The sequence below is a fragment of the Tenebrio molitor genome, chromosome 4 (assembly GCF_963966145.1).
Source record: "Tenebrio molitor chromosome 4, icTenMoli1.1, whole genome shotgun sequence".
Classification (NCBI taxonomy): domain Eukaryota; kingdom Metazoa; phylum Arthropoda; class Insecta; order Coleoptera; family Tenebrionidae; genus Tenebrio; species Tenebrio molitor.
The window spans coordinates 23861400-23888861 of NC_091049.1; the positions used below are offsets into that span (position 1 = coordinate 23861400).

The following is a 27462-nucleotide window of genomic DNA, read 5'->3' on the forward strand; positions in this document are numbered from 1 at the left end:
AATCATTGATAGTCACTCGGTAGTTATCAAAAGAGTTCTGAAAAGATCTGTTTTTTGAAAAAGGAAATGAAAACCGAGGAACGAATTTGCAGAAAAATCATGAAAGCACAAAAGAACACAACTCAAAATTTCAAAAATTGAAATTTGTAATGATATTTGTCTCAACATGCCAATATAAATTTTCAAATATTGGTAGCACTGCTGTCAAATGTCGAAAACAGACGCAGGTCATGTCGACTTCTTGGTTCGGACTAAGCTCATCGGACTATAATAAAAAATGGACTGTATTTTCATTTGTTTTATTATCATTACTGACAGCTGACAAAAAAAATTAATTTAAACGATGTGGTTTTTGTAGTCTTTAATTGATAATAATTCGAGCCATTTGTGGTGGTCACCTTGGAAAGAAATGTATTTTCCTGGCTGTAACTTGTTTGTTTTAAAAAAAAATTCATGTTATAATAAACTGTTGCTTCGCTTCACACATAATTTTCGGCGATATATCAAATCACGTCACGTCCGGTTATGTGACAAATTAGCCAACAGAGACGCAAAAAAGTCAGGATAGTTTTATTGCCAACTCAAACAGTAATTGTTGTCCACGCGGTAGTCGGGGTTCGTTTTTCTGGGTATGAAGGCGGCGAAACTCAGACGAAGGGCGAGGAGGATGAGGGGATTTCCAACCCGAAAAAACTGTTGTTTTTTTTTCTGAACGATGGTAGTACGGACTGGTCGGAATAAAACTGTAGATTTGTATACAAAACAAACATCTAGACATTCAGTTTTATTAATATAGATAGATAGATAATTAGATAGATAGATATAATATATAGGGATATATTTAGTTACGTGGTTCCATAATAATAGGCAATTCTTCATGGTTCTGAGGTAGTTGACGTATTTTTATAAATTTTATATATAAATATAATATCCCCAGTATCATAAAAATGGCCAGAACAAACAATGGTAATGGTAATGGTAATAACAATGGTATTTCTAAAAAAAATCATTATTATTAAAGAAGAAGGGACGGCATCTAGGTTGAATTTATTTATCATTACGGTTATTTTCATTAACTAATGATAATTCCTTTGAAATTATATTTTCATTTATATAAATATTTATATTCATATTCAGCATAACAGACCAGACATTATTATTTTAAATAAACAACAAAAGCAAGCATATCTTTTAGATATAGCTGTTCCAAATTCAGACAAAATGACACAGACATATAACACAAAAATTAATAAATATTTAGAACTCTCCGTTGCTATGAGAAATATTTGGTGTTTAGAAAAAAAAATCGATTTTACCACTTATAATTTCAGCAACGGGAATAGTACCGCAATCTCTTTTTAAAAATTTAAAAATTTTAGACTTAGAGAACACATTGGTGGTTGAAATTCAAAAAGGTAAATTATTATACTTATGTCATATCGTGAGGAAATTCCTTAACATTGACACAGAACATAATAAAACACAAAAAAGTCAAAATGTGGAGGCGAGACGCCGGTAATTATGTTAATAAACACTGCACTATTACTTGATAGTATTATCCGTAATAGTGTATGTACTCCGGCAAAATTGCCGTGCCGCCGGGTGGTGGAGGGTTAAATATTATGGTATCACCCACTCTTTAAATGACATCCACGTTGGAGTTTATGTACGTACAGTCGATTGCTAAAAAATTAAGTACATCAAATTTTCTATAATTTAATTAATTCTTCTTGTTGTCAATTTTGATGTTACCGAGACAAGCAAAATCTCAAAACTTTTCATTTCTTACGTCAGACACAATGACATTCCTTGTATCTATTTGAAAAAGGATCCCATTAAAAGTCAGAAAAGCCTGATTTACTCTTGACTTTTATGATTTACTCGACTTTTTTTCAACCGAGTGTATGTACGTTATATCGGGTGTTAATGTAAATTTCTCCTCAAAGTTGGCGTTGAAGTGTCGATTGGGAATGCACCACGGATTAGGATCACGGACCAGCTGTTTAAATATAAACCCACTTTTTGCGTTGTTCGTGTTTTTACTATTCAGATTGACGAGTGGTGCGTTCACAATCGGCTCTTCAACGCTAACATTGATGAGATATTTAAACCAGTATCCGATATATTTATTTTTTGAAATGAAAACTATAGTTACCACTAAGAATAGGAGAAACAATACATTCTCCATTTATGGAACTGCAAGTTGTACATTCAGATTTACAATCATTTTTACAGTCTAAACCCCACTTTCCTTTTTCGCATCCTAAAAGAAATGAATGTTATATTCTGAGTGATTATTATTCTTAGAAAATATAAAATATGTAATGTGTTGTAGTGACCCAGTTTAAAATTTAAAATTTGTAATTCCCGGTACCGCCACGAGAGCGCGCCAAATGGGAAGGTACTAGCGGCTAGACTAGGAACTAAGGGATGGGGTTGGTACTCTTGGCGAGTTGTGGACGCTGTTGAAAAGCGGAAAGATAGGGGGGAGGAAACGGGCTCGCGCGGGCGGTTGAAGGGGGTAGAGCACTTTTGTTTAGTTTTTCGAAAAAAACACACCTTGCGAAGAGCGATCCAAGTTTCTCAAATTTGTAAGTAAAATCCGAACAATTACACTACCGTCCCGGGTTGATATTTTGTGTCCCCGTGAAGAATCCGGCAGTTTCTTTTTTTATCCACACGGGTAATTATTTATTTCACGTTCGTTGTCCGTTGTTTTTGTTTTTGGGACCAGGACCACGTGGTAAGGGTATGTTGTAGATTTGATTTTGTTGCATGCTGTTTCTTTAAGAAGTGCCCATTTGTTAATTTTAAGCGTTATCCCTAAGGGTGCTGTGAACTACTAGGCAAAATCGAGGAAAATGGTGCAAACGCGGATCGTGTTTCAGCCCACATTTTTAACTTTGAAAAAGCGGTCGATGTGTCTACATATTGGTAATATCTGTATCAGTGACGCTACGTTGACAGATTTTTTTAAATATTTGTATATTTGAAAAAAACCGTATTAATGCTAAAAACGGGAATCGTCATAACTCCCTCGAAAATAAGATTTTTATATTGAAATTACACTCAATGTGTAGCTGTTAATGTTATATATTCAGCTACAATCGTAGATTTTTGTTTAAGGTGATATTTTGTAAGCAAAGATAGAATTTATAGATAACGAATTTTAAAATAAAATAAGAAATAGGCAACACAACTTACAATAAGAGGGTAGATTTATGAGGGTCTCAGCAGGTAATAAGTGAAACGACTCTTCCAAATGTTTGCGGTAAGTAAAGCGCGTAAACAAGGAGGTACATAATATCCATGTCGTTATTACTAGAATTTGGTTGGCTACTAACAGCACGCAGTAGTGGGTATTGGTCAATATGATAAAATAATTTCACAAGGGTTTTCCACATCACCTCAGAGGTACTCTAATTGATGGGTTGGCTCTTATGAAGGCCTCAGCAATAGCCCTATCTCCATTAAATTAGTGCGACTTATCAACTTTCTTTAATTATAAAAAATGTATTATTATTTTAACAAAAATCTGTTTTTCGAAAACTGATATAAAAATTTTAATAAATTTATTTATTCCTTATCTAAATGACTAGAAATTAGAATCGAATTAAATTTAGAAGATTAAACCATGGAAAATTATAACTCTTTTTTTAGTATTCTTCTAATCGGCTGTCCTCTTTTATGTCTAGGATCTACTAATTCCGGAAGTAAAGCCCCAAAATAAAATTCTTCCAAGTGATTGTCCATATTTTCACTCCAGAATCTATCGTCTTTTTTAATTATGCAGTATTTTAAATCCGAATTGAATTTCTCTTTCGTTGGAGTGTAAACAACGAAGTAACAAATATTGCGATTGGTGACGTGCAATTGACCTTGTACTTGATAATAATACGGGTGAGATGTTTTTAATTTTATATACTTTTCGTCATCTATTGTTAAATAATCAATAATCTTATTTTTTATACCTTCTTCAATTGTTATTTCACGTGCGGAATTTTTCTTTCACTTTTTCTTCATTTTGCATTCCCTGTAACAGTGGTTTAGGTACAGAATTTCGAGTGGATGATCTTTCTGAATATAAAATTTCATTTACCGTATTTGCAGTGTCAGTATTTAAACGCATTTTACAAATGTTCCCGAATTTACTAACCATAAGTCGAAATGATTGTTCTCTATACCATTCAGGATTTGAATTTTGCCCTCGAGTTTTTTGTTCTATATCAGAAATGTTGACGCTAGAAACCTCATTCAAAAATTTAATCTTTGCATTTTCATATTTATCCGTAGACATGTCTGGAAATTCTGGTAATTGGTGCGATTCTGTTTTAAAATTTACGAATATTGCTATATAACAATGTTGCAGTTGCTATGATATGAAGCTGTTGATTGGTTGGATCTGTGCAAAATCAATATTGTTCAATAACAATCTTGCTAAATTTTGAAACAGAATCGCACTAAATGCCTCACAGTTTTGACCATAATCTGAATCGGTGCTGCAAGCACGATTTTTAACTTTTCGACCCGTTACCTTTCTGTTTTGACGTAATTTATTTACTTTCTCACTATATTCCATTGTATATTTTCCTATATTACCATTATTTAATTCCTGAGATATCGTAGAAATAAATTGACCTTTTGTATGATAACTAATTGTTGCAGCATAGCATCTACCTTCATAAAATCCTTTTAAAGAAAAATTTATTCTTTTACCCCCAACACATTTATTTAGAATTGAATTATAAGATTCCGCTGGTTTCCAGGATTGTTGACCGTCTATTTGCATTTCTACCTGACAGAAAATACCCAGAAACTAAACTCTCATTTTGGAACAGATCGGTCGTGAAAGCCTCGTTTCCTCGACGAATTACAAAGTTATTATTCTAATAATGATGGTATGAGACACAAATAAATTCAATGCAGTCAAAAGTAGAATAGCGCCCAAAAATAGTACCTATATTAAAAAACGAGTTTCATAAGGAAGTGTTTATTTCATGAGTCCAAGTTTATAAAACGAGTCGCAAAGCGCGAGTTTTATAAAGGACGAATGGAATAAACGCCTCATGAAACGGGTTTTTTAATACTATTTTTTCTATTTTGCACCTTTCGAGCCGTTTTTAAATCAAAAGTAAGAATTTTAAAATTCTGGAAAATTTTATGATGGTTGGCAAAAAACAATTGAAACCTTTGTCGGCTTTGGGATATTAGCGCGTATTTGCTGATGCTGCCAGAATCCTCTAGACTTTAGTAAATTGTACTACCCCTATTATAGAACCGCTTTTAGGTGTTACGATTCTGTTTTTGGTATTGTAACAGATCTGTCACCGACGCAAATAGAAAAACATTTATTATAACATTCTTCCTCGAAGAATCAGTAATTTCAACAACAGTTTATAACAAAACACGTTTCCTGAAACTTTGTTCGAATGGATGTTTTGGAACTAGAATTTAAAAACGTGCAATTTATCAGCGTACGGAGTATACTACAGCGTGATCACTGATCAACAATGACTGAGTCTGTTGGCAATGAAACAATTGAAAAGTACCGGTGTTTTTTGTCTCGTAGTTGGCACTGACAGGATTTTTTAACTTGAGACGACATTAAGAACATTTTTGGTTATGTCAGTTATATTTTTGCTATTACAAAAATGAACCTTTCTTGGTAAATATCAAATTTGCCAACTTTTATTGTTACCAACAGATTCAGTCATTCTTGATCACATCGTATCTTCGTCCTACAGTCCAGCTGTTTCTGTTCAACGATCACCGGCACCGCTTCGTCAGGGGCAAGGGAACGGTAACTAGGTATAATGTCATAAATTTGTCGGAAAGCACTTACACTGACTAAATATGAATAAATAATTCGTGGAAACTTCGGTGATGGTTACTGGAACTGTAAATTCTAAGTAGCGATGCGATTGATGGACATTTTCAATGCGAGAACAATGAATTTGTATTCGATTAAATTCTAAACTGTATACAGTTTAACTTCGACAATTCGAACACACTCTGGTTCTCTATTAATTTCTTTTAATCGATTCGTAAAAAAACGTAACATAAGTATGGCAACATTGTGACTTCAAAATTTTCAAAATTCCTAACCAAACTTTTCTTCAGATATACAGATTGTCATGGCCAAGCATCGTTTTTTTAAAGTTGGAATACATTATACCTATTGCTTCATTGAAATTTTTTTGTGTGCCTAGTATTATAAATTCATAGGTGACAATGGAATAGTGGAAATTAAATAAAAAATAAAAATTTCACACCGAAGGAAGTAATTTTGAATATGAAAATTAAATATTGTGAGCTGAAAAACAACCAGTTTTCACTCAAAAGAAACGATTCATACTATTGACTATTGAGTGATGATGTACGAAATTTTATGTGGCAACTGTGTGCGTGTGGTATACTCGTAGTTGACATTGGTATGACATTTCATATGCCTGCATTTGCTTTTTTTTTATACTATTGCTTGTCTCGCTAACATCAAAATTAACAACAAAAAGGATGAATTAAACTTTAGGAAATTTGATGTACTCGATTTTTTTCCAATTGACTAAGTTGTACAGGAACAATTATATATCAAGATGAAGAATTTTATTTAAAAATGTTATCAAAATTGAAGGAGTTTTATATGGATCATTTACTAGTACAAATATTACTTATTAACGTGCAGATAAATAAACTAAGGAATTATAGGTACAATCATGTTCAATACAACAATTTTATTTTTCGAGGGTAATGTGGGTTCAACATTGAACAATATTTTTGCCAGAAAACTTGTGTACTGTGCAAAAATATACTTTTCTTGAAGTCAACAAAAGAGGTTTATAATCCTCTTCTCCGGCAGGTAGGTATTCAGATTAGCATAAACTGCATCCTATTCTAATTTTACTGCCATTACAGTCCTACGTAGAGCAAAATTCAGGCGTTGAACAGTAAGGCTTGGAGATTACCCTTGTAAAAATACGAAGTGCCGCTGTATTTATTACGTGCATTTTGTGACAATAACTCCCGCTGAGAAGGGTCCCGGCAAACCCATTATTGACAGACGTCATGGTAGATCCAGCGTTTGCAGAGTATGCAACCCACATTGCACGAAACCAGAATTTTATTTTACTTCACAGCACCCCTAAGTTTCTCCCGGGAGGTTCATTTCTTTTTTTTTCAATCTTGTAATTTCGGAAATTAGTAGCCGTCGTCCGGACCGCGTGCGTCCATTTTGTTTTTCCTTCACTAACATTGTTTAACGGCACTCGACCCGCCATATTTTTGTTTAGTATTGCCAGCGAGTATTGTATTCCTGTTTGAAGTGTTTTTTTTTATTTTATCGTTATTTAACTTCGCGCTTTGTTCTCTTTTATTTCCTCATTGTTTAATCTGTTGCGTTTTGTTTTGCTTATGTTATCCTTGTTTAATGTTGCGTTCTGTTTTGCTTATTTTAGCATTGTTTAATGTTGCGTTTGTTTTGCTGGATTTTCTCATCGTTTAATGTTACGCTTTGTTCGATAGGATTGAACTCGGTTTTTTTTTCTTTCTTGTCGTTGCTAGATTTCGGAAAAGTTAAAGTAAAATGTTGTAAGTGCGCCTCTGTGGGAGCTAGGTGGCAATCAGGAAGTCGTGGGGGTGGTTTAGTCAAATTTCTGTGGAAGCTACGGTTCTTTAAAAAACCGTTAGCGGGGGCGGACCTAGGTCTTCGCTTATGCGGCGGCGGGATGCTTTCGTGAAGCTTCCGTCGAGGTTATAGAGATTTCGGGGGCTTGTCGGGAAACGGTTGGTTGGGGACGGTGGAGCTAAATATTCGCTTATGCTGTTTAGTGATGCTACTCGTACGACCCCGAAACGCTCTGTCACTCTTGCTTGGTCGGTGAAATAGTCTGACGTTCATTAATACCCCGAATATCTATAAACGTCGCTTGATTTCAAGATGACTCAGATTATTCTTCTGAGTCCCCTCGCGGCCGAAAGTTTGTTACCTCCAGCTCTAGGCTCCCGTTGGCGTACCTTGACCGCGTAGTTTCAAATAACCATTGTTTTTGTCATTAATCTAATTGTGAAATATGAGTAATACCTGGGATACGGTTTTTGAAGAGGGTTTTTCATCCGTCCCTGTCTGTAATAACTGCTTTATAATTTGTTTACTTGTTTTGCAAGCTTTAACTGTCATTTTGTCTGTCATGTGCCGTTTTTTTTCTGTTATTTTAAATATTGTTGCATTCACCTTGTCGTTTATCTTTGTGATGTACTCAACTAGTTAATTTCTCGTACTTCGTTAAACTTAATTTCTGTCCTTTGTATTCGTTTCAATTTCTTTTTCATCAAAGTTATTACAGGCATTTTTAATAAAAGGTATTTTGCGTCCCTCACATGTGTGTTTTATTTGCGGCACTCTTCCAACTGGAACCCTCATCGTTTGCATTACGAACCTTTTTCCGCCAAAAGAAAATCACAACGTAGGGCTCCTTCGATTCGATGACGATCACGACCACATTTGTTACCGTTTTGCGCAGGTTCGAATATTTGGCGGAAAAAGTAATGTATTCAAATCATTACAGTGTTATTGCTAAAGTTAACTTACTATTTGAACAGTGAATTTTATTAGCGTTGGATAAAGTCGACCCCCAAGCGCATCTGCACTTAGTTCCGTCGCAGATTCTGTGCTCTTCGCAGAATCTGTGCTCTGAATCCAGAATACTTTCACACTTTACCTCACAGGTTTTTCCTAGTTTTCCAGGACCACAATGAAAGCTCTTGTCATTAGTTAAAGAAAAAAAATCTTCATTAAGTCGGTCATTTAAAACTTGGCATGTGTAGTTATTTTAGTATTCTTCGGAGATATTTTTCTTGTAAATTACTATATACAAATTAAAAATGATTATTATTTATGGACCTTAATAAATATTGTGGGAAATTTACATGGCATTAGTAAAAAATTATATTAAAACATAATACATACTGTAACGGTCCGAATAGGTTCGATAAATTAAGAATTTTAATTTTAAAATAATTCCAACGGAATATTTTAAATTCCGCTCATTTGCGACGGAAATGCTGGCCAGTTGTAAATTTTATTGAAGCCGTGTCGGCACCACATTCCTCAAGTGAAATCTGCCAACCTTTCTTTGAAAATGCAGGTACACGTCCTGTCCGAACACAACACAAAGATAACAGTTTTTATGGGAAAAGAAACATTGCAAAATTTACTCGTTCGACAATTTGGGTGGTCCAGTTAAAATCAAGGGATAATTGAATTAATAAATTTGATGTTAGCAGGTTTCAAATTGAGAGAACCACAAAATTAATGTTCATTGGGTTAATAATTTACTTTTTTAGCATTCTCAAATTTGTGGCATATTTGTAATTAAAGGGCGAGAATTGCAAATTAGAAACAGAGCGCTTTATCGTAGAAAATAACTGGAATCGTTTGCACTTTTAGTTAGAAAAGTAACAAAGTAAAATAGGAAAGGAGTCGGTAGAAAAAACAGAGACAACAGGTTAACGGTAAAGCCAGGTAGTCGTAGAAGTCAGATGTGTGAGTGAGAGAGAGAGAATGAAAATTACGAAGTAATTATTAATTAGAACTCTCTTGGGGAATCAAACCAATGTAGAGCAAATTTTAGAAGTAGCAGCTCAATGCATGATATAACACTTGCGTAACAGCGTTTCAAGCCCAATTTAGGTTTCATTTTAATTATGTTTGTTTCATTTTAATTATGTTTGTCTTATTTTAATTATGTTTGTTTTATTTTAATTATGTTTGTTTTATTTTAATTATGTTTGTTTCATTTTAATTATGTTTGTTTCATTTTAAATTATGTTATTTCATTTAATTCTGTCGAGTTCTTGGTGCTGATTTGTATTATTGTATAGAGTCAGTAATTTAGTGTTCTTTTTCAGGCTTCTAATTCAACAACAAATTATGTACATTCGGTCTGGTCCTAACAAAAGTCTAAATTTAAACATTTAAAATAATGGTGGAAAAACGGAAACTGTAATTTCAAAAGTTCTAGAGATTTCGAAAAGGCGTCGCGATCGGCGTAAAGTAGAACCGAGCTGATTGGTCACTTTGGTCAAGTGGGGGTTGCGAAAGTGGGGTGCGCCAGAAATGATAAAACCGATTGCGGGACGGGAAACAAGGTTTTTTTTAATTCACTCGGGGTTTGATCTCCAAAGTAGCCGGAGGTACGTTCAGTACTTCCAGCAGCCATTTTGTGACCACGTGCTTAACATTTACAAGGTAAATTATTTCTCTAATTCTGGTACATTATTTGTAGTCGTGATTTAATTAGTCTACCAGCATTTAGTTCTTTATCGTTCTAAAGTAAAGATTATATTATTTTCGTGAGTATCTGATGACCACGTGACTCTTTAGAATCTGGTATTAATTTCTTTATCGCGAAGTATGTGATCTTCTTGCATTTACCGATTGGGGAACCGTGCTTTCATCAAGGGGAACTAGTATAAATTCATTATAAAACATTTTCATTTATTATGTAAGTTTTGGAGTCTCGAGATCGGGAAGCTACCGCCAGTGTCCGTCGCACTCAATTAGCTGTGGTCCGGCATAAGTGCACAAACCGCCATGTCACCCGTAAACGGGACAGTGACCAAACTAGGCCAGCTGACACGTGAAGAGAGGTACCCTTCGGCCCTGTTAGAACCCTTTTTCCTTTTTATTTTCAACCACCTAAGTAGACCGGGGTGATCTATGAGATTCCAGGGCACCGCGTCGGGTTCAATTTAATTGGGGTAATTGAAATCTAAATCGGATCACATAGTTCGCATCTCAAACTTCCATAATGCTGTTCGCGCCAGAAACTTCTGTATTTGCCCAGCGTAGTCATTTATTCATGAGTCAGGTCTCAATTCGAGGGCCGCGAGTCAAATCTCGTTAGGTCAAATTTCCACCAACTTCTGTTATTAAATTCATTTATTTATTTCTATAATTTGTTGGGACCAAACGCCACCACACTCGATTATTTGTTAAATAAAATTTAAGTGAAGTGTGCTCAATCGTTTTAATTCTATTTTTTGGAAAACCTCCGAAGGTACGGCCTCTCGTTAGAACCTAATTAAACAAAATAAAAATAAAACACAACGTAGGATCCATAAATATTTCTTTTCTCATTATTTTTGTTTCGTATTTTTCCGCAAAATTTCATCCGAGGGAATGCGGCAACCAACAATACATCAAATGAGGGAGAAAAAAAAATCATCGAGGAAAAGTCAAGGAAGTCGAAAGGTTACAATACTTACATTTATTGTCTATAATAACAGGACATTCTCTTATGTCAATTCCCCATTCACCAGAAGTAGTACCGTCCGTCGTTTCTTTAATTAAAGTGATTTTCATGTTTCCTTTAATTTCGGTTTCAAGTTTGTCAACTTGCCAAGAATTAAAAATTGTTCGTAAGCTATCGTCTGATTTATAACGACGGTTAAATTCGGGAATATTCAAAATACAATTTTTGCTCAATGTCACATAAAGCATCACACAAGCTTTTCCAGTTGCAGGAACCGTCAAAGTAGTAGCTCTAGTTGTAACATTGTTCGACCACATCATATGATCTGAAAATGCCAGTATAAATTTGTAGTTGAAAAAATTTGGATACTCACAATTATGAATTTTCCAATATGTTTTATTTCTACTTTGAAAGACGATTTGCCTTACATTGAATTTCGTTATATTTCTGACAATCTTATCATTTTCCAAGACGAATGTGTTATTATTATGTGAGACAACTGTAAAATGCGTCCATCCTTTCTTTGTTCGGTTGAATTGTATATTATCGATGTTCGTGCCATCATTTAAGTGCAAATCGATGTCATACGGTCCGTAAACTGATAGTGACTTGGAAGTTTTATTCAAAAATTCGTGATAATCAGTTTCTACTGTTTCAAAATCTATAATATATAACCTTATTAGATCACTTTCCGACATACGTAATTGTATCATTGTAAGTGTTCTTCATCCATTAAATGTCTTTAACATAAATGGAATTCAGAAATAAACACAATATTCGCTCACCTTCCCATCTTTTATCTGTTATAGCAGTGTGGGTAAGATTGTTTGCGTGGAGTATTTTCCAGTCGCCTTCAGTCCAAATGTCCATTTCCAGAAATTTAGTCCTTTCTTTGGTTGGTTCAATGATTAGAGGAGAAAGGTAGAGAGGTAGCTGTGTATGGTCCGTTATGCAATGAATGTCCTTTTCACTTTGCAATGTTATTATCTCACCAAATACGTATTTCTCCGTCAGACAATAAATCAGTGACATAAAAAATGACCTTGTCAACTAAAACAATTAATGTATTTAATTTCACTGTACGGTTAGTTGCAACTACTATTGATGAGCAACAACAATTACAAAAACTACACTACTAGGGTTGTCACCTGATTTTCAACGATTAAATTCAAAAGATAACAAGTACTGTGTTTACTATAAAAATTTATTGAGCAATAAATATGCAGTTGTGAAATATTTTGTCAGCGGCTATATACAGGGTGTCTCAGCTAAGACTTTCGAGCCTAAGATCTCTGTTATTTTCCAACGGATTTTTGTGAAATTTAAAATGCAGATATTTTAGACGGTGAAGAGTAAAATTCCATTAACGCAATAACCCAAGTCTTAAAAACGTAATTTTTACACGCCTTTTTAAAATGTTGAGTCACTTAAGATTTATATCAAAAAATTGATCGTCAATAAAAAATGTTGTAGGGAGAAACTGGCCCTTGGAAGACGTGTGGTTTGCCCAAGGAGGTTAAAGTAAGAGGAGGGAAAGCGCCCTATTCTGGTAATGCATTGAAAGTGATCGTTCCTTCTCCAGCAACCTTTTATGACCGCGAACGTCCTTGAACGGCCCACCGGGTATCGCATCGCTTTGGCGCCAGTGGCGTTCCTTTAACCCCCGCAACAAGGTGTTAAGCGTTTTTATGTTACAACAAATGCTCCAGTGCGCCCCGTCATGTACTTATAGTTTTTTCTAAATTATAAATTTACTTCTTTTATTTTTGTTAATTTGTTTCATGTACTTTATGTTACAAATTACAATAAATGCATCTGTGCACCCCGTCTTTTATACGCCACTGGTACCATCCCCACCAACCACCCTTGTTTAGCAACCTTTTATGGCTCTGCACGATTTGGTGGGTGGCATCACTTTTTCAAACTTGCTTTCCCTCCTCTTACTTTAACCTCCTTGGGTTTGCCAGAAAAAAGAAAAAAAACTGTTAAACGTGGCTGCAGTTGCAAAAACGTTGACGCGTATGAAACAAACGCGCCCTATCGCCGAATTTTAGTCACCCCTCTTCGCATAAACGCAGGTGACATATTTGACGTTTATCTTTCTAACCTTACAAATACTTACAAAGTTAAAATCAACATTTGGACGTAATTTATTATACTGGATGCTTTAATTGTTCCATAAAGGACTAAAACAGGATCGGAATATTTTAGCAAAGGGAATTTAGTTGAGGTACGCTTCCTGTGTCTTCAAATAAATCGACTCTTTGAACCTTAAATTTTGTAAAGCCTACATTTGGATAGTGTTCCACGAGAAAACAAACTGTGTCATTGAAGTTTTTACGTAGGGAAAAATTGTTCCCTTTTTCAACAATATTGAAATTTCTACCATTTTAGTCTATTTTTAGAGTACCTATTTTCAATAAATTTACACAATTTGACATTTCTAATAAAGTGCGCCCACTTTTGACAGATTGTAAGGGATGTACAAAATGTTGCTTGGGAACTTTTCATCAATTGTTCCAAAAGGTAACTGCTCAAATACCTTCAAAATTTAGATTAAATTTTCAACAACAAAATCTAATCTTTTCGTTGAATCAGACGAGTGATTTAGTTAATTGTTTGTGCAGACACCAATTTTTTTAATGTTTTACAATCTAATAATAATTGCGCTTAATTTTCAATAAAGGAAACATGTGTTAAATAGCTATTTATGTAACCAGTTAGGAAATGCGTTATTTTGTGTAACGAGTGGAATATTTGCGGGACGAGCGCAGCGAGATCCCGCAAAATCACACGAGTTACACAAAATTGCATTTCCTAATGTGTTACATACAAGACTTTTTCTAATTTTGACAAAAAAAAGTTTCTTCAAACGTTAAACGAAGTAATGAATTTCATTAATAATAAATTATTATTGTGTTAAAATATCAAGTAGGTAAGTAGGCACGGTTATTTTGCTTAAAAACAAAAAATATGACAGTGTCAAATTGATCATACAATAAATTTTTCCTAACCAGTTAGGAAAGATTTTACTTTTCGTACCAGTTTGCGACCTTGGGGGGTTGCCGCTCGCCACGCCATACTGGAGAATAGGTGTGGAAAATCACATTTCTGCGATTATTTCATTATCCGTGCGAGATACGTTATTATAGAGATAAGTTATTATAGAAAATGTAGAGCGTCAATTCTCTACATTTTTCATTGTTTATGTTTTTTTGTCAGATCAATAGTTTCGTAGTTACAGCGTGTAGAAATCAAGAATTTCTATTATTTTTGTACTTTTTATTCTTTTCCACACCACCACAGAGGTAGAGAGCAATAGGGTGCGTTTTTTTTTTTACGTAGTGTCCCCGGTGGGCATAGTCCACGATGCAGTAGAAGTTTACTGTTTTACTCTTTTTGATCTCTTTGTAACGTCGACGGACCTGAATGATCTGGATCGAACGGTATAGATGAGCTGAATTCATGAGAGTTTATGAATTTGGGAATTCCTCTTGAGAATTTTCCTCTTGTTCCTCAGGGACATCATCATCATCATCAGGATCATTTGGCGTTTACCTGTTTCATTAGTATACACGTTGGAGTCCGATATGCCCGTAAACGGACAAACAATAAGTGCTCGAATTCTACAGGCTGTAACTACGAAACTATTGATCTGACAAAAAAGACGTAAAGAACAAAAATGTAGAGAATTGTATGTTCTACATTTTTTGTATGTAGTTAGATTGTTGGGATTTTATAATAAGGCCGACTGTTTTGATTTAAAAGCTAAAACTGTTTATTCAGACGTGAACGTCTTGTTTTACAATCTACCAGTTACAAGTTAGTGTCTATGGCGTATACAAGGTTTTTCCTTAGTTACATCTACTCGTTGGTTTTAGTACCAACCTAAACAAAATAAAAGTACTGTTATTAAATAATTATAAAATGAGAAATACATCAACATATAATCTGTTTCAAAATCAAAAATCCACCACCTGTTGAATTATGTTGGCAGAAAAAAAGAAATCCCTAGAAAAAGTTTTATTTTTTTGGGTTGGCTCAACCTCCCGCCAAAATTTGACATTGAACTGTTGTTGTTTATTTACGAAACACAAAATTATTATTATGTACAAAAAGGTTTTAGCTACTTTTTGAGTGAAATAATAAAATGAGAATTAAAAAAACGCGATGAACTACGACCAAAACGACTGTCCAACAGTTTTCTCTCATAACCCCACTTTTTTCTGACATTTACAGACACACTAAAAACAAAAGTCGGCGACGTTGTCGGATGTATTTTCGAGGTAGAATACACTGTTGGTGGATTTTTGATTTTGAAACAGATTATAGATATACGTATCTCGTACGGATAATGAAGTAATCATAGACGTTCGAGAATCTGAAGATCAAGACGAACAAATACCTGAAATCAATGAATTTCTATTTTGACAAACGCCAGATGATGTTGATGATGATGATGATGACCCAATATTAATAATATGCCTAATAAAGAGTTAATATCTGGACCTCTGGACGGCGTCTTTTGTAAATTTTGCTTTTAAAGTGGCCACACAAGAAAAAGTCGCAAGGTGCTAAATGTGGAAATCTTGCTCGCCAGTTTATAGCACCACCTCTACCAATCCAACAATTTGGAAATGAATCGTTTAAAAAATTTCTAACATCTAAGCCGAAACAACGAAGTTACTGAATTTATTTAGTATAAAAGTAGATTCGTCTGTGAAGCAAATTTCCGACAGAAAGCGACGATCATTATTAGCACACTCTTGCATTTCATAACAGAATGTTTTCTTTCGTCAACAGCAAAAATCTGTTGATGACACTATGCCTTGTAGGGATGATACTTGTACTTCCTGAGGATATTCCGTATCCGCGATTTACATAAACATACTTCAAGAGAAATTTGTCTTAAACTGTATATTGAGTCCAAATTTACCATCGCCAAAATACGTTCTTCTGTGCGGGTAATTATTTGTCGATTTGTCGATGCGATATAATTATTATTTTTGAATATTTTCTTTTAGCAATAAAACTATACTGTACTTACCACCCCTACCTTCTGATTCTACAGAAATATTTGCACATCTTCTTCATTGGAGTAACTATTCATTTTTCTGTAAATAATTTTGACAGTAATTTATCGAAATCCGCTAACTTAACCCAACAAATTACCAAATTTTTTGACAAACGCTGTCCAATTTGAAAATCATGGCATGTCATACTTAAAAATCACCAAGCTTTAAATTAGTATTTTAAAATAAAAATAGCATCTTTAATCGTATTTTTAGTATCATTTTAAGCGCAATAATTTCTTCTTTCTATTGATACCATTACCTTAGCTATAAGTTTAATTGGCGAGCAGGAATCAGCAAAAACGTTCAATACAATGTTAATTGCCTATGTTCGAGTTTGAGAATGCACAGGCTGTATAAAAATATTAGGAAAATCGGAGATCATTCTCATAAATAAATAAAAACTATAAACTTCATATTTTGTCATCGCTCATATTGACAAATTGTAGATAAATTTGACAACAATTTCATCATTCATGCGTGACAGAAAAATGTATATCCAAAATTTAATGATCGCAATAGTACGTATTTCGCCGATACAAATCTTATCTGTGTATTTCTGTATATTTTACATACAACAATTTGTTGTTCAACAATATAGATAAGGTTATAATACTCTCATCCGGATAATTTCGAAAATTTGATTAAATAAAGCTTAACAGGAGATGATGAACTAAAATTATACACTTAGATACCACACACGATTATGTTTATAGTAATTTACGTTATAAGTCCGGTAGGTTACTTGTAACAGTACGAGTTAGACATTATGGACGAGGCGACGTTAGGAGCCGAGTCAAGAATGTCTGAACAAGTCCTGTGATATTGTATCTGAATATAATTTTTATATTCTGCATAAAAAATGTCAAAATATTGCGGCTACTTTCCGCTAAACCGGAAGTGTAATTTTTTTTTAGAATATCATCAATCCCTGTATGTTACTCCATACCGATTCCTTTTTTATATTTTCATTTAAACGTTTATAGTTCTCTGACAATTTAATTCATACACTAAAAGTCCCATAAGCAGCGGTGTTTTTGTCACTATGACAGCGAAAAAAGTTTGCCCTAAGTTTTCCAGCGACAAAACGGAACCTAACGTTTGAAAGCGTCTGACTCTAGTACGTCTGCATCATCGTCTCTAGCAACCCTGACATGACAACCAAAAGACACGAAAGATCTGAAAATCAAGTTATTTATGAGAATTGTGTTTTTAACAATTGTACTTTTTCGTTGAATTAAATAAACTAATTTACACCTTATTTGTTAATTTAGTGATTTACGTATTCATTAAATTGTCTTACCGAATTACACTCAAGTTTTTTTTTGGGTCGAAGTAAACTTGACATTTATAATTCGAGTTTTGTTGTCTGGTAATTAAACTCAAAAAACTGCCAGAAAAATTACTCGTCCTACGGACTCGTAATTTTAATTCTAATTGAAATGTCAAGCTAAGTGACAATTTAATTCATGTATAAGAAATCTCATAAGGCGCTGTGATTTTTATCACTTTGACAGCGGATAAAAGTTTGCCCTAACTTTTATCCGGCAAAAACACTCAGGTAACTTATACCTTTAGTTGCTATGGATCTAATACCTTTAATAACAAATAAAAAATTGAAATTTGTATTGATCATTCATTAAATTGTCTCGCCGAATTACACTCGAGGTTCCATTTAGTCAGGAAAAATATTTATTTGCAACTCAAACTAATTGCTTGACAATTAGACTCGAGAAATTGACACGATAAAATCAACTCCTCTAATTGCCAAGCAATACATTTTCGTTGCAAAAAATATTTATCCGACTAAATGAAACTTGTGTAATTACAGTCGATAAAGTAATATTTTTAATAAAATAATGCGTATATGAAAATTATCTAATGAAAGCGATCAAAGAGATATCACTCATATCAAATTTTTAAAATATATGCTTATCCCAACAACACTCTTTAAATTAGTCGTGTTATACCTGTTGACGTCATATCTCAGATAAATTTCAGTCTCAAACAACAATTGTCCACTTTTTCTCGCGGTAATTATTATCGATACTTAACTAGTTCTGGATCAGCAGGCAGATTAAGAGAATTCCGCCAATTTTTCTCACTCACCAACGGATCAAAACTGGCAATAAATTTTTTGAAGGAATTCCAACGGGCCCGTACGTTAGTAGGCTACGACAGGCCCGGAGATAGGCAGATGAGGCACGCGGGAAGACCGGCAGTTCTGGTCCGCCGATCTGACCTGTTAAATTATCCGCTCGTCTAGGTATGGTTGACTATTACAGTGAGCGGCAAAAGTATGGAAGAAATTCATTAAAAATTAAATTAAAATTTTTTCCAAAAAAATTTTTGGACGGGTCAATTTCAGTTCATAAAAATACATATTCCAAGCAGTCATTTATTTTCGAGTGATGACGTCATCGATATTTTTATTATATTTCTCTCCACCACTCGGCGGCACGGCAAATTTGCCGGAGTACATACACTATTACGGATATTACTATCAAGTAATAGTGCAGTGCTAATCAACATAATTACCGACGTCTCGCCTTCACATTTTGACTTTGTTGTGTTTTTATATTATGTTCTGTGTCAATGTTAAGGAACTTCCTGACGATATGACATGAGTATAATAATAATAATATACCTTTTTCCCCCGTCACCCGTAAACGGGACAGTGACCAAACTAGGCCAGCTGACACGTGAAGAGAGGTACCCTATAAGTCTGTTAGAACCTTTTTCCCTGTTATTTTCAATCACCGGAGTAGACCAGGTTTTGACTTCAGATTTCCAGGGCATCGCGTCAGGTTCAATTTAATTGGGGAAACAAATCAAATCTAAATCGAATCACATAGTTCGGATCTCAAACTCGTATAATGATATTCCCGCGAGAAACTTCTGTATTTGCCCAGCTTAGTCATTTACTCATGAGTCATATCTAAATTCACGGGACAAAAGCCAAATCTCATTGAGTCAAATATCCACCAACATCTTTATTAAATTCACTGATCTATTCACACTGTTTGTTGGGACCAAACACCACCACACTCGATTATTTGTTAAATAAATATTTCTTTCTCATTATTTTTGTTTCGTATTTTTCCGCAAAAATTTCATCCGAGGGAATGCGACAACCACCAATACATCAAATGAGGGAGGAAGGTTTCATCGAGGAGAAGTCAAGGAAGTCGAAACGTGTCAAAATCTAAGAGATCTAAAGTGGCTGTAATCATCAGCCGATTTTGTTGAGTTATTCCTTCTGCGAGCTGCATCTTTCTTTCTCAAACCTTTTATGATACTCATCGTAAACCAAGTGGGATATTCACGAGATAGGGAAGGTGATTTCTTGGGTACATACATTTGGAAAGTTTGATACAGCACTGAATAAAACTGGGAGACAGCACGTTCAACATTCGACTCAGAATCAAGAATCCACCTATGAACATTTAACAGTGATTCATAGAGTAGGGTAAAATTGCATTTACGGAAATTATAATCGAGGTCACTGGCAGATAGAAGCCTTCTTAAACGTACCTTAGAAGCAACAAGTTCAATTTCAAGAGATACAAAGGGCTCATGACTTCTAGACACCAAACATTCATTGCATGCATTCGAAAACACCATAAGGTTAGTTTCAAATCACCCGATGAGCAGGATGTAAATTCAATGATATTAAAATCACCCAGAATAACCATGTGAGACCCATACAAGCAAGACAGTGAGATAAAAAAAATCAACAAATGTATAATAATCAGTATTACTGTAAGATGGTGGTATACACAGAATGTCCCAGAACCCGCGCCCCAGAGAAAACAGACAAATGCCGACGAAAATCTCGATTCTAAAAATGCAAACGAAGAACAATTAACGGCTTGCATAAGACAGTTGTGAGACATCCAGGAACCACCAATTCCAGAAAGGGAACTCTGAGATGTTAATGTGAATAAAATCGGTTGCTAAGTTTATAAATTGTCACAATGAAATAATGTCAGAATGACATGTCCGCTACTGACAAAGTCCCGGGTTCGTTACGAAAGAGAATATGAGCTATTTATGAAATGGAGAGAATTGAAGAAAACCAAGAGCTTCAAAAGCAGTACTTTTAGTATATCTTGCAGAATTATCAAAATCCCTAAAATCGTCGAATTTATGGGGTTCATATTCGATGTTAAGAGCAACATTAATTATCAAACAGTATGTCGACATTAGCAAATATCCTGAGTTAATTGCTTTTTTAAAGAAACAATCAGTTGGATACGAAACCAAACAATCCAAAACCTTTACAAAGGAACACATTTTTCAGTTTTTCAATACGGCATCCGACGAAGAGTACTTATTATTCAAGGTAAAGTAACAATGTTGTCTGCAGTTTCATTTCATAATTCAATTTTTAAAATACAGGTTGTTGCAATTATGGGATTATCAGGAGCTTGTCGCTGCGACGAATTGAAAAATTTAATGATTGATGATATTGAAGATATGCAGTCACACAAAAACCAACACAGGAAAGTCTCGTACATTCATGGTAGTTTCTGTATGGAACGAATTAACGAACGATTTGAATTTAGTAGAGATTTATCGAAAGTACTTGTCTCTAAGACCGTCTTCTGTATCGCATCGACGATTGTTTATAAATTATCAAAAGGGCGAATGTATGGTTCAGCAGGTGGGAATAAAAAAAGTTGCCAAAATTCCACAAATGATTGCTAAGTTTTTGAAGATATCAGATGCTTCTTTGCTCACTGGGCATTGTTGGAGAAGAACGTCAGCTACGCTATTGGTTGATGGCGAGGCATATTTATTATCTCTTAAACTCTTAAACTCAGACTCATCTGAACGCAAAATGTCCATTGCCAAAAAGATTCTCGGAGATCATAATTCTTCCAACTCATCCATCATCATGTCTTTAACTTCGAGCTCTACAACTTCTTCTACAATAGTTGAAAAATTAGTAGAATCTTCCGGAGCTGGAGTTTCAATTAATGCAAATAACAGTGTATAAATTTTTATATTAATAAGTAGGTAGTAGATTGTTAATGTAGTAGATTGTTAAAAGTTATTTGTACAACTAGTTAAGAAAGTCATACTTTTTTTTAATCAAGCAAGTAAGTGAAAAAAGAGACTATTTTTTTGCATATTGAAAAAAGTTGAGAAATTTGGTCTAAATGGATTTATGAAAAATTACTAAACAAAATAGGTATGCTTTGACAATCATCTCCAAGGAGATGGAATTAAATTATGCAAAAAAGTACTACTTTCACTACGATTTTTCGTGTAAATAAGTGCTACTTTCACTACGATTTTGCGTGTAAAAAAGTGCCACTTTCATTACGATATGCAAAAAATAAATTTTCCTCACTAGTGAGTTTACTTTCTCCATTTTCCTCACTAGTGATGCAAACGCCTGTTTTCCTCACTAAATTGGGTGATGAAAGTATCATTTTCATAAGCGATGTTGGAAAAAAAATGTTCTTATTTTGAATACAGTTCAAGCTACAAATTTTTTTCTTTAGGAATTTTTATTTGTCCTTTGATGAGGATTTTTCCTTTTTTCTTTGGGGCGCCAGCCCGAGGGTAATTTGAGCGACACACACGAGTGTTGGACTGCAAAAAAAAAATTCTAGCGATTTATCTGTCTCTTGGTATATTCGGAAGAGAATCTCCCGAAAAAGCTTTTTTGCACGACCTGTATATAATGAGCAACTTTTCTTCCTGATTGTATGGACTAAAGTGGCTCTTTTTTCCCCTTGGGCAAAAAACCGCAGCCAACTCAAGCTTTTAGTCATCTTTTTTCCCCTTGGGCAAAAAACCATAGCCTATTCAACCTTTTATGGTACATATTTATTTCGAATTAATTTTTTTTTCACTCGAGGTGCAGTTTGTAGCCCGAAGGCGAAGCCCGAGGGTCCTACAAAGCAACGACGGTAACAATCATGCATTCCCGAGGTGCAGATACTATTATTTGCACGATTCAAAAATTTTAATTGAAAAAAGCCGAAAAGTTAAAAATTATTTTGTTCGATACCTCCCTAGAAAGTGGGTCTGTATCCATGGTTACCAGTGAGTGAAGGTTCCACTTTCGCTCACGCACTTTCGCTCACGTACTTTCGCTCACGCACTTTCGCTCACGCACTTTCGCTCACGCATAATTGAAATTCGATTTTATGAAATAGTTATTTACACTACGAGAGAGGAAGGTAAAGCTTTTGTTCACGCGAATTGCATGTTCGGCCACGACGCGCAGCGGAGTGGTCGATGCAATTCAAGTGAACAAAAGCGGCCTTACTCTCGAGTGCTGTATTTGATTTTGTTCGATACCAGACATAACTCCTTAGAAAATGAGTCTGTAACTTTATATTCAAAATTTTAAATAAAATTAAAATAAAATAAATAAATCACATTTTCGGAGAGATCTGTTGCTATGGAAAAAAATAAAATACAAAATAAACAAAGTTTTGCAAAGTCAATAAAGTGATTGTGCACACCACGTTGTGGAAATGGATGACGAAGAATTCTGTGTTCCTGATGACGTCCTGGAAGAGGCAAGTGCCGCGAAGTACCAAATGGTGCCTACGAAATCAAAATTACGATACCAGAAATAATTGGAAATATTTACACAATGGCAGACCGAGATCAAGGGAAAAGACGAAAGCAGCATCAGCGCGGTTATTCAATGTTGAAGAGTACATTGTTTGTATTTCAAAACGTTTATATCTCCAGGTATCCAGGTAAGAGGTTTTTTTAATAAGCTATTAGTTGTTTTAATATAATAAATTGTACAGGTTCAACAGTCTCACCTCCTTTTTGAAAACAAAATGTAGAAACTATCAGCCGAAAAAGGCTACAACTTCTTCAAGAAACGATGTTTGCAAGTTTTTACTGGAAGCGGCGGACCAAGAGTGGATCCTTCAGAAAGTTGTACTGATGATGGGCATATTCGGTGGCCGTCGTGATTAATTATGTAAAGTGATGAATTGTTATACAGTGAGTTTTTTTTAAGACTGGCCATAGGGTTTTACAATCTACATTTTTCAACCCCCTGTTAACTTTTGTCCTCATGAAAATATTCAACCCAGTTTTGTAGTAAAGTTGTGGGGTATGATAATGTATTCAAACAATTTCAATTTAATAACCAGAATCAAGGAATAAATTATAGCAAAAAGACATTTTTTGAATTCCGTTTGCTCTAATTTTAAATTTTCAGTAGGCTAAAATTTCACCTGACATTTGTAATTTTGATATGTAATTGATTATGTGATTGCTTAACTGCCTCTGGAGGCCATTTTGAACATTTCATTTAATTTTTATTAAAGTAAAGAAACTTGTTATAACATAAATAATGAATCTATCGTTATAAAATGTAAAATATTAATGTTCACACTATTTTTTGCAAATAACATTTTATTTGTAAATTGTCTATTACAACCATTTAGGTATTACAAATACAAAGTTAACAGGAGGTTGAAAAATTAGCATGTAAAACCCTCTGGCCAGTCTTAAAAAAACTCACTGTATAACAATTCATCACTTTACATAATTAATCACGACGGCCACCGAATATGCCCATTATCAGTACAACTTTCTGAAGGATCCACTCTTGGTACGCCGCTTCCAGTAAAAACTTGCAAACATCGTTTCTTGAAGAAGTTGTAGCTTTTTTCGGCTGATAGTTTCTACATTTTGTTTTCAAAAAGGAGGTGAGACTGTTGAACCTGTACAATTTATTATATTAAAACAACTAATAGCTTATTAAAAAAACCTCTTACCTGGATACCTGCTCGGTCTGCCATTGTGTAAATATTTCCAATTCTTTCTGGTATCGTAATTTTGATTTCGTAGGCACCATTTGGTACTTCGCGGCACTTGCCTCTTCCAGGACGTCATCAGGAACACAGAATTCTTCGTCATCCATTTCCACAACGTGGTGTGCACAATCACTTTATTGACTTTGCAAAACTTTGTTTATTTTGTATTTTATTTTTTTCCATAGCAACAGATCTCTCCGAAAATGTGATTTATTTATTTTATTTTAATTTTATTTAAAATTTTGAATATAAAGTCACAGACTCATTTTCTAAGGAGTTATGTCTGGTATCGAACAAAATTAAATACAGCACTCGAGAGTAAGGCCGCTTTTGTTCACTTGAATTGCATCGACCACTCCGCTGCGCGTCGTGGCCGAACATGCAATTCGCGTGAACAAAAGCTTTACCTTCCTCTCTCGTAGTGTAAATAACTATTTAACTCTCAACATGACACTTCAATTTAGCTTGACAGTTAGTGATAATTTACAAATTTTCGGCTTTTTTCTATTAAAATCGGTGAGTCGTGCAAAAAATAGTATATGGACCTCGGGAGTGAATGATTTTTACCCTCAGTGCTTTGTAAAACCCTCGGGCTATAAATTGCACCTCGGGTAAAAATCATCCACTTCACTCCCTCGGTGGATAATATACTATTCCCTAGGTAAATAATATTTGTATTTGTTTCGGCGACAATTTGAAAATTGTCTTCAAAAACAAATACGAGTAGTCTGAGGAGAAAATTTCCGGCAATTTGATATTATCGATGCGTTAATGTTTCTGAAAATCCAGATAATTAACCTAACTTGCAGCAGTTGTGATCAAATTACGTATTTTTGTCAAACCAATATGGAATAAGGAATATTCTTCGATGTTTATACTGTTCTGTCGAGCAACAATTTGGACAGTTTTATAATGAATACTCCTTTTTAATGATTTTATTCTCAAAAATCTGCCAAGCAACCGGTTTAATTATTCAAACAATGGTATCAAACATTATTTTATTAAAGAAAATCATACGTTATATACATAGTAACCCTAACAACATCAAAATAGCTAACTAAATTTTAATGGACACAACTTTTAGTTGATTTCCTTTAAGGAATATGAAATATTTGTTTGAATCTTTTATAAATGATAAAATAGAATAAAACGTTGTATGTACCACGGGCATAATTGTCTATTATGGCCCTTAGGAATTTAAAAGCCCTTGTTCCTCGGGCTTTAAACATTTCCTCGTGCCATAATCTCCTAATTATACCCTTAATACATAAATAACTATTAATGATCTTATTTTTATATATTATCACGATCTGAAAGAGTTAAAATACGTGGAAAGCTTGAAAACTTCTTGAATGAAACTTTTGCGACGTTTGAAAATCATTATAACAAACGATTGATAAGAGAACAATGCTTGATGTTGATATCAACTTATCTCATGCAGTGATCAGAAAAGATTGTTGTCAACATAATGACATGTATACAGGCTGATTCATCTTTTACCGCCGGGGGCAAAATTGACCTTAAAAATTATGATTTCCCTTTCATATTTTGCAGACCTAATTTATTATCCATAAGGCACATAATATCAAAAAATTGGGATGGAGCCGAGTCGAAGACCCGACCTAGTAACTTACCCGACATCAATTTAAACCAATCTGAATTGACCCGAGATACCTACTGTAACCTTTCGACTTCCTTGACTTTTCCTCGATGATTTTTTTTTCTCCCTCATTTGGTGTATGGTTGGTTGCCGCATTCCCTCGGATGAAATTTTGCGGAAAAATACGAAACAAAAATAATGAGAAAAGAAATGTTTATGGATCCTACGTTGTGTTTTATTTTTATTTTGTTTAATTAGGTTCTAACGAGATGCCGTACCTTCGGAGGTTTTTCAAAAAATAGAATTAAAACGATTGAGCACACTTCCCTTAAATTTTATTTAACAAATAATCGAGTGTGGTGGTGTTTGGTCCCAACAAATTATAGAAATAAATACATGAATTTGATAACAGAAGTTTGACCTAATGAGATTTGACTCGCGGCCCTCGAATTGAGACCTGACTCATGAATAAATGACTACGCTGGACAAATACAGAAGTTTCTGGCGCGACAGCATTATGAAAGTTTGAGATGCGAACTATGTGATCCGATTTAGATTTCAATTACCCCAATTAAATTGAACCCGACGCGATGCCCTGGAATCTCATAGATCACCCCGGTCTACTCCGGTGGTCGAAAATAAAAGGGAAAAAAGGTTCTAACAGGGCCAAAGGGAACCTCTCTTCACGTGTCAGCTGGCCTAGTTTGGTCGCTGGCCCCCTTGCGGGTGACGCGGCTAATTTTGTGCTCTTACGCCGGACCACAGCTTATTGAGTGCGACGGACACTGGCGGTAGCTTCCCGATCTCAAGAATCCAAGACATAAATAATGAATGGAAATGTTTTATAATAATTGCATACTGGTTCCCTTTGACAAGAGCACGTTTCCCCAATCGGTAAATGCAAGAAGATCACATACTTCGCGATAAAGAAATTAATATAAGATTCTAAAGCGACACATGGTCATCAAAAGCTCAAAGAAAATAATATAATCTTTACTTTAGAACGATAAAGAACTAAATGCTGTTTGACTAATTAAATCGCGACTACAAATAATGTACAAGAATTAGAGAAATAATTTACCTTGTAAATGTTACGCACGTGGTCACAAAATGGCTGCTAGAAGTACTGAACGTACCTCCGGCTACTTTGGAGATCAAACCCCGAGTGAATCAAAAAGCCTTGTTTCCCGTCCCGCAATCGGTTTTATCATTTCTGGCGCACCCCACTTTCGCAACCCCTACTTGACCAAAGTGACCAATCAGCTCGGTTCTACTTTACGCCGATCGCGACGCCTTTTCGAAATCTCTAGAACTTTTGAAATTACAGTTTCCGTTTTTCCACCATTATTTTAAATGTTTAAATTTAGACTTTTGTTAGGACCAGACCGAATGTACATAATTTGTTGTTGAATTAGAAGCCTGAAAAAGAACACTAAATTACTGACTCTATACAATAATACAAATCAGCACCAAGAATTCGAGAGAATTAAATGAAATAACATAATTTAAAATGAAACAAACATAATTAAAATGAAACAAACATAATTAAAATGAAACAAACATAATTTAAAATAAAACAAACATAATTAAAATAAAACAAACATAATTTAAAATGAAACAAACATAATTAAAATGAAACAAACATAATTAAAATAAAACAAACATAATTAAAATGAAACAAACATAATTAAAATAAAACAAGCATAATTAAAATGAAACCTAAATTGGGCTTGAAA

The 27462-nt window shown here is 34.5% G+C and overlaps 1 protein-coding gene across 1 annotated transcript; it reads right to left on the reverse strand.

The window, feature by feature from the left end:
- Positions 1 to 771: 771 nt before the first annotated feature.
- LOC138127516 (uncharacterized) lies at positions 772 to 12380 on the reverse strand. The gene is made up of 6 exons (XM_069043550.1): positions 12035 to 12380; positions 11623 to 11910; positions 11263 to 11574; positions 8585 to 8860; positions 2156 to 2263; positions 772 to 996 (listed from the first exon to the last, which is right to left on the reverse strand). The coding sequence occupies exons 1-4, from the start codon at positions 12279 to 12281 to the stop codon at positions 8826 to 8828; spliced, it is 882 nt and encodes a 293-aa protein (XP_068899651.1). The 5' UTR covers positions 12282 to 12380; the 3' UTR covers positions 772 to 996; positions 2156 to 2263; positions 8585 to 8825.
- Positions 12381 to 27462: the final 15082 nt, after the last annotated feature.

Bases quoted from the DNA above. Each gene is read 5' to 3' on its own strand.
- LOC138127516 (XM_069043550.1), bottom strand. From the start codon at position 12,281: ATGTCACTGATTTATTGTCTGACGGAGAAATACGTATTTGGTGAGATA. The intron at 11,911-12,034 runs GTGAGCGAATAT...TATATATTATAG, and splicing joins AACAGATAAAAGATGGGAAG to ATTTTGAAACAGTAGAAACT. The intron at 11,575-11,622 runs GTGAGTATCCAA...TGGCATTTTCAG, and splicing joins ATATTGGAAAATTCATAATT to ATCATATGATGTGGTCGAAC.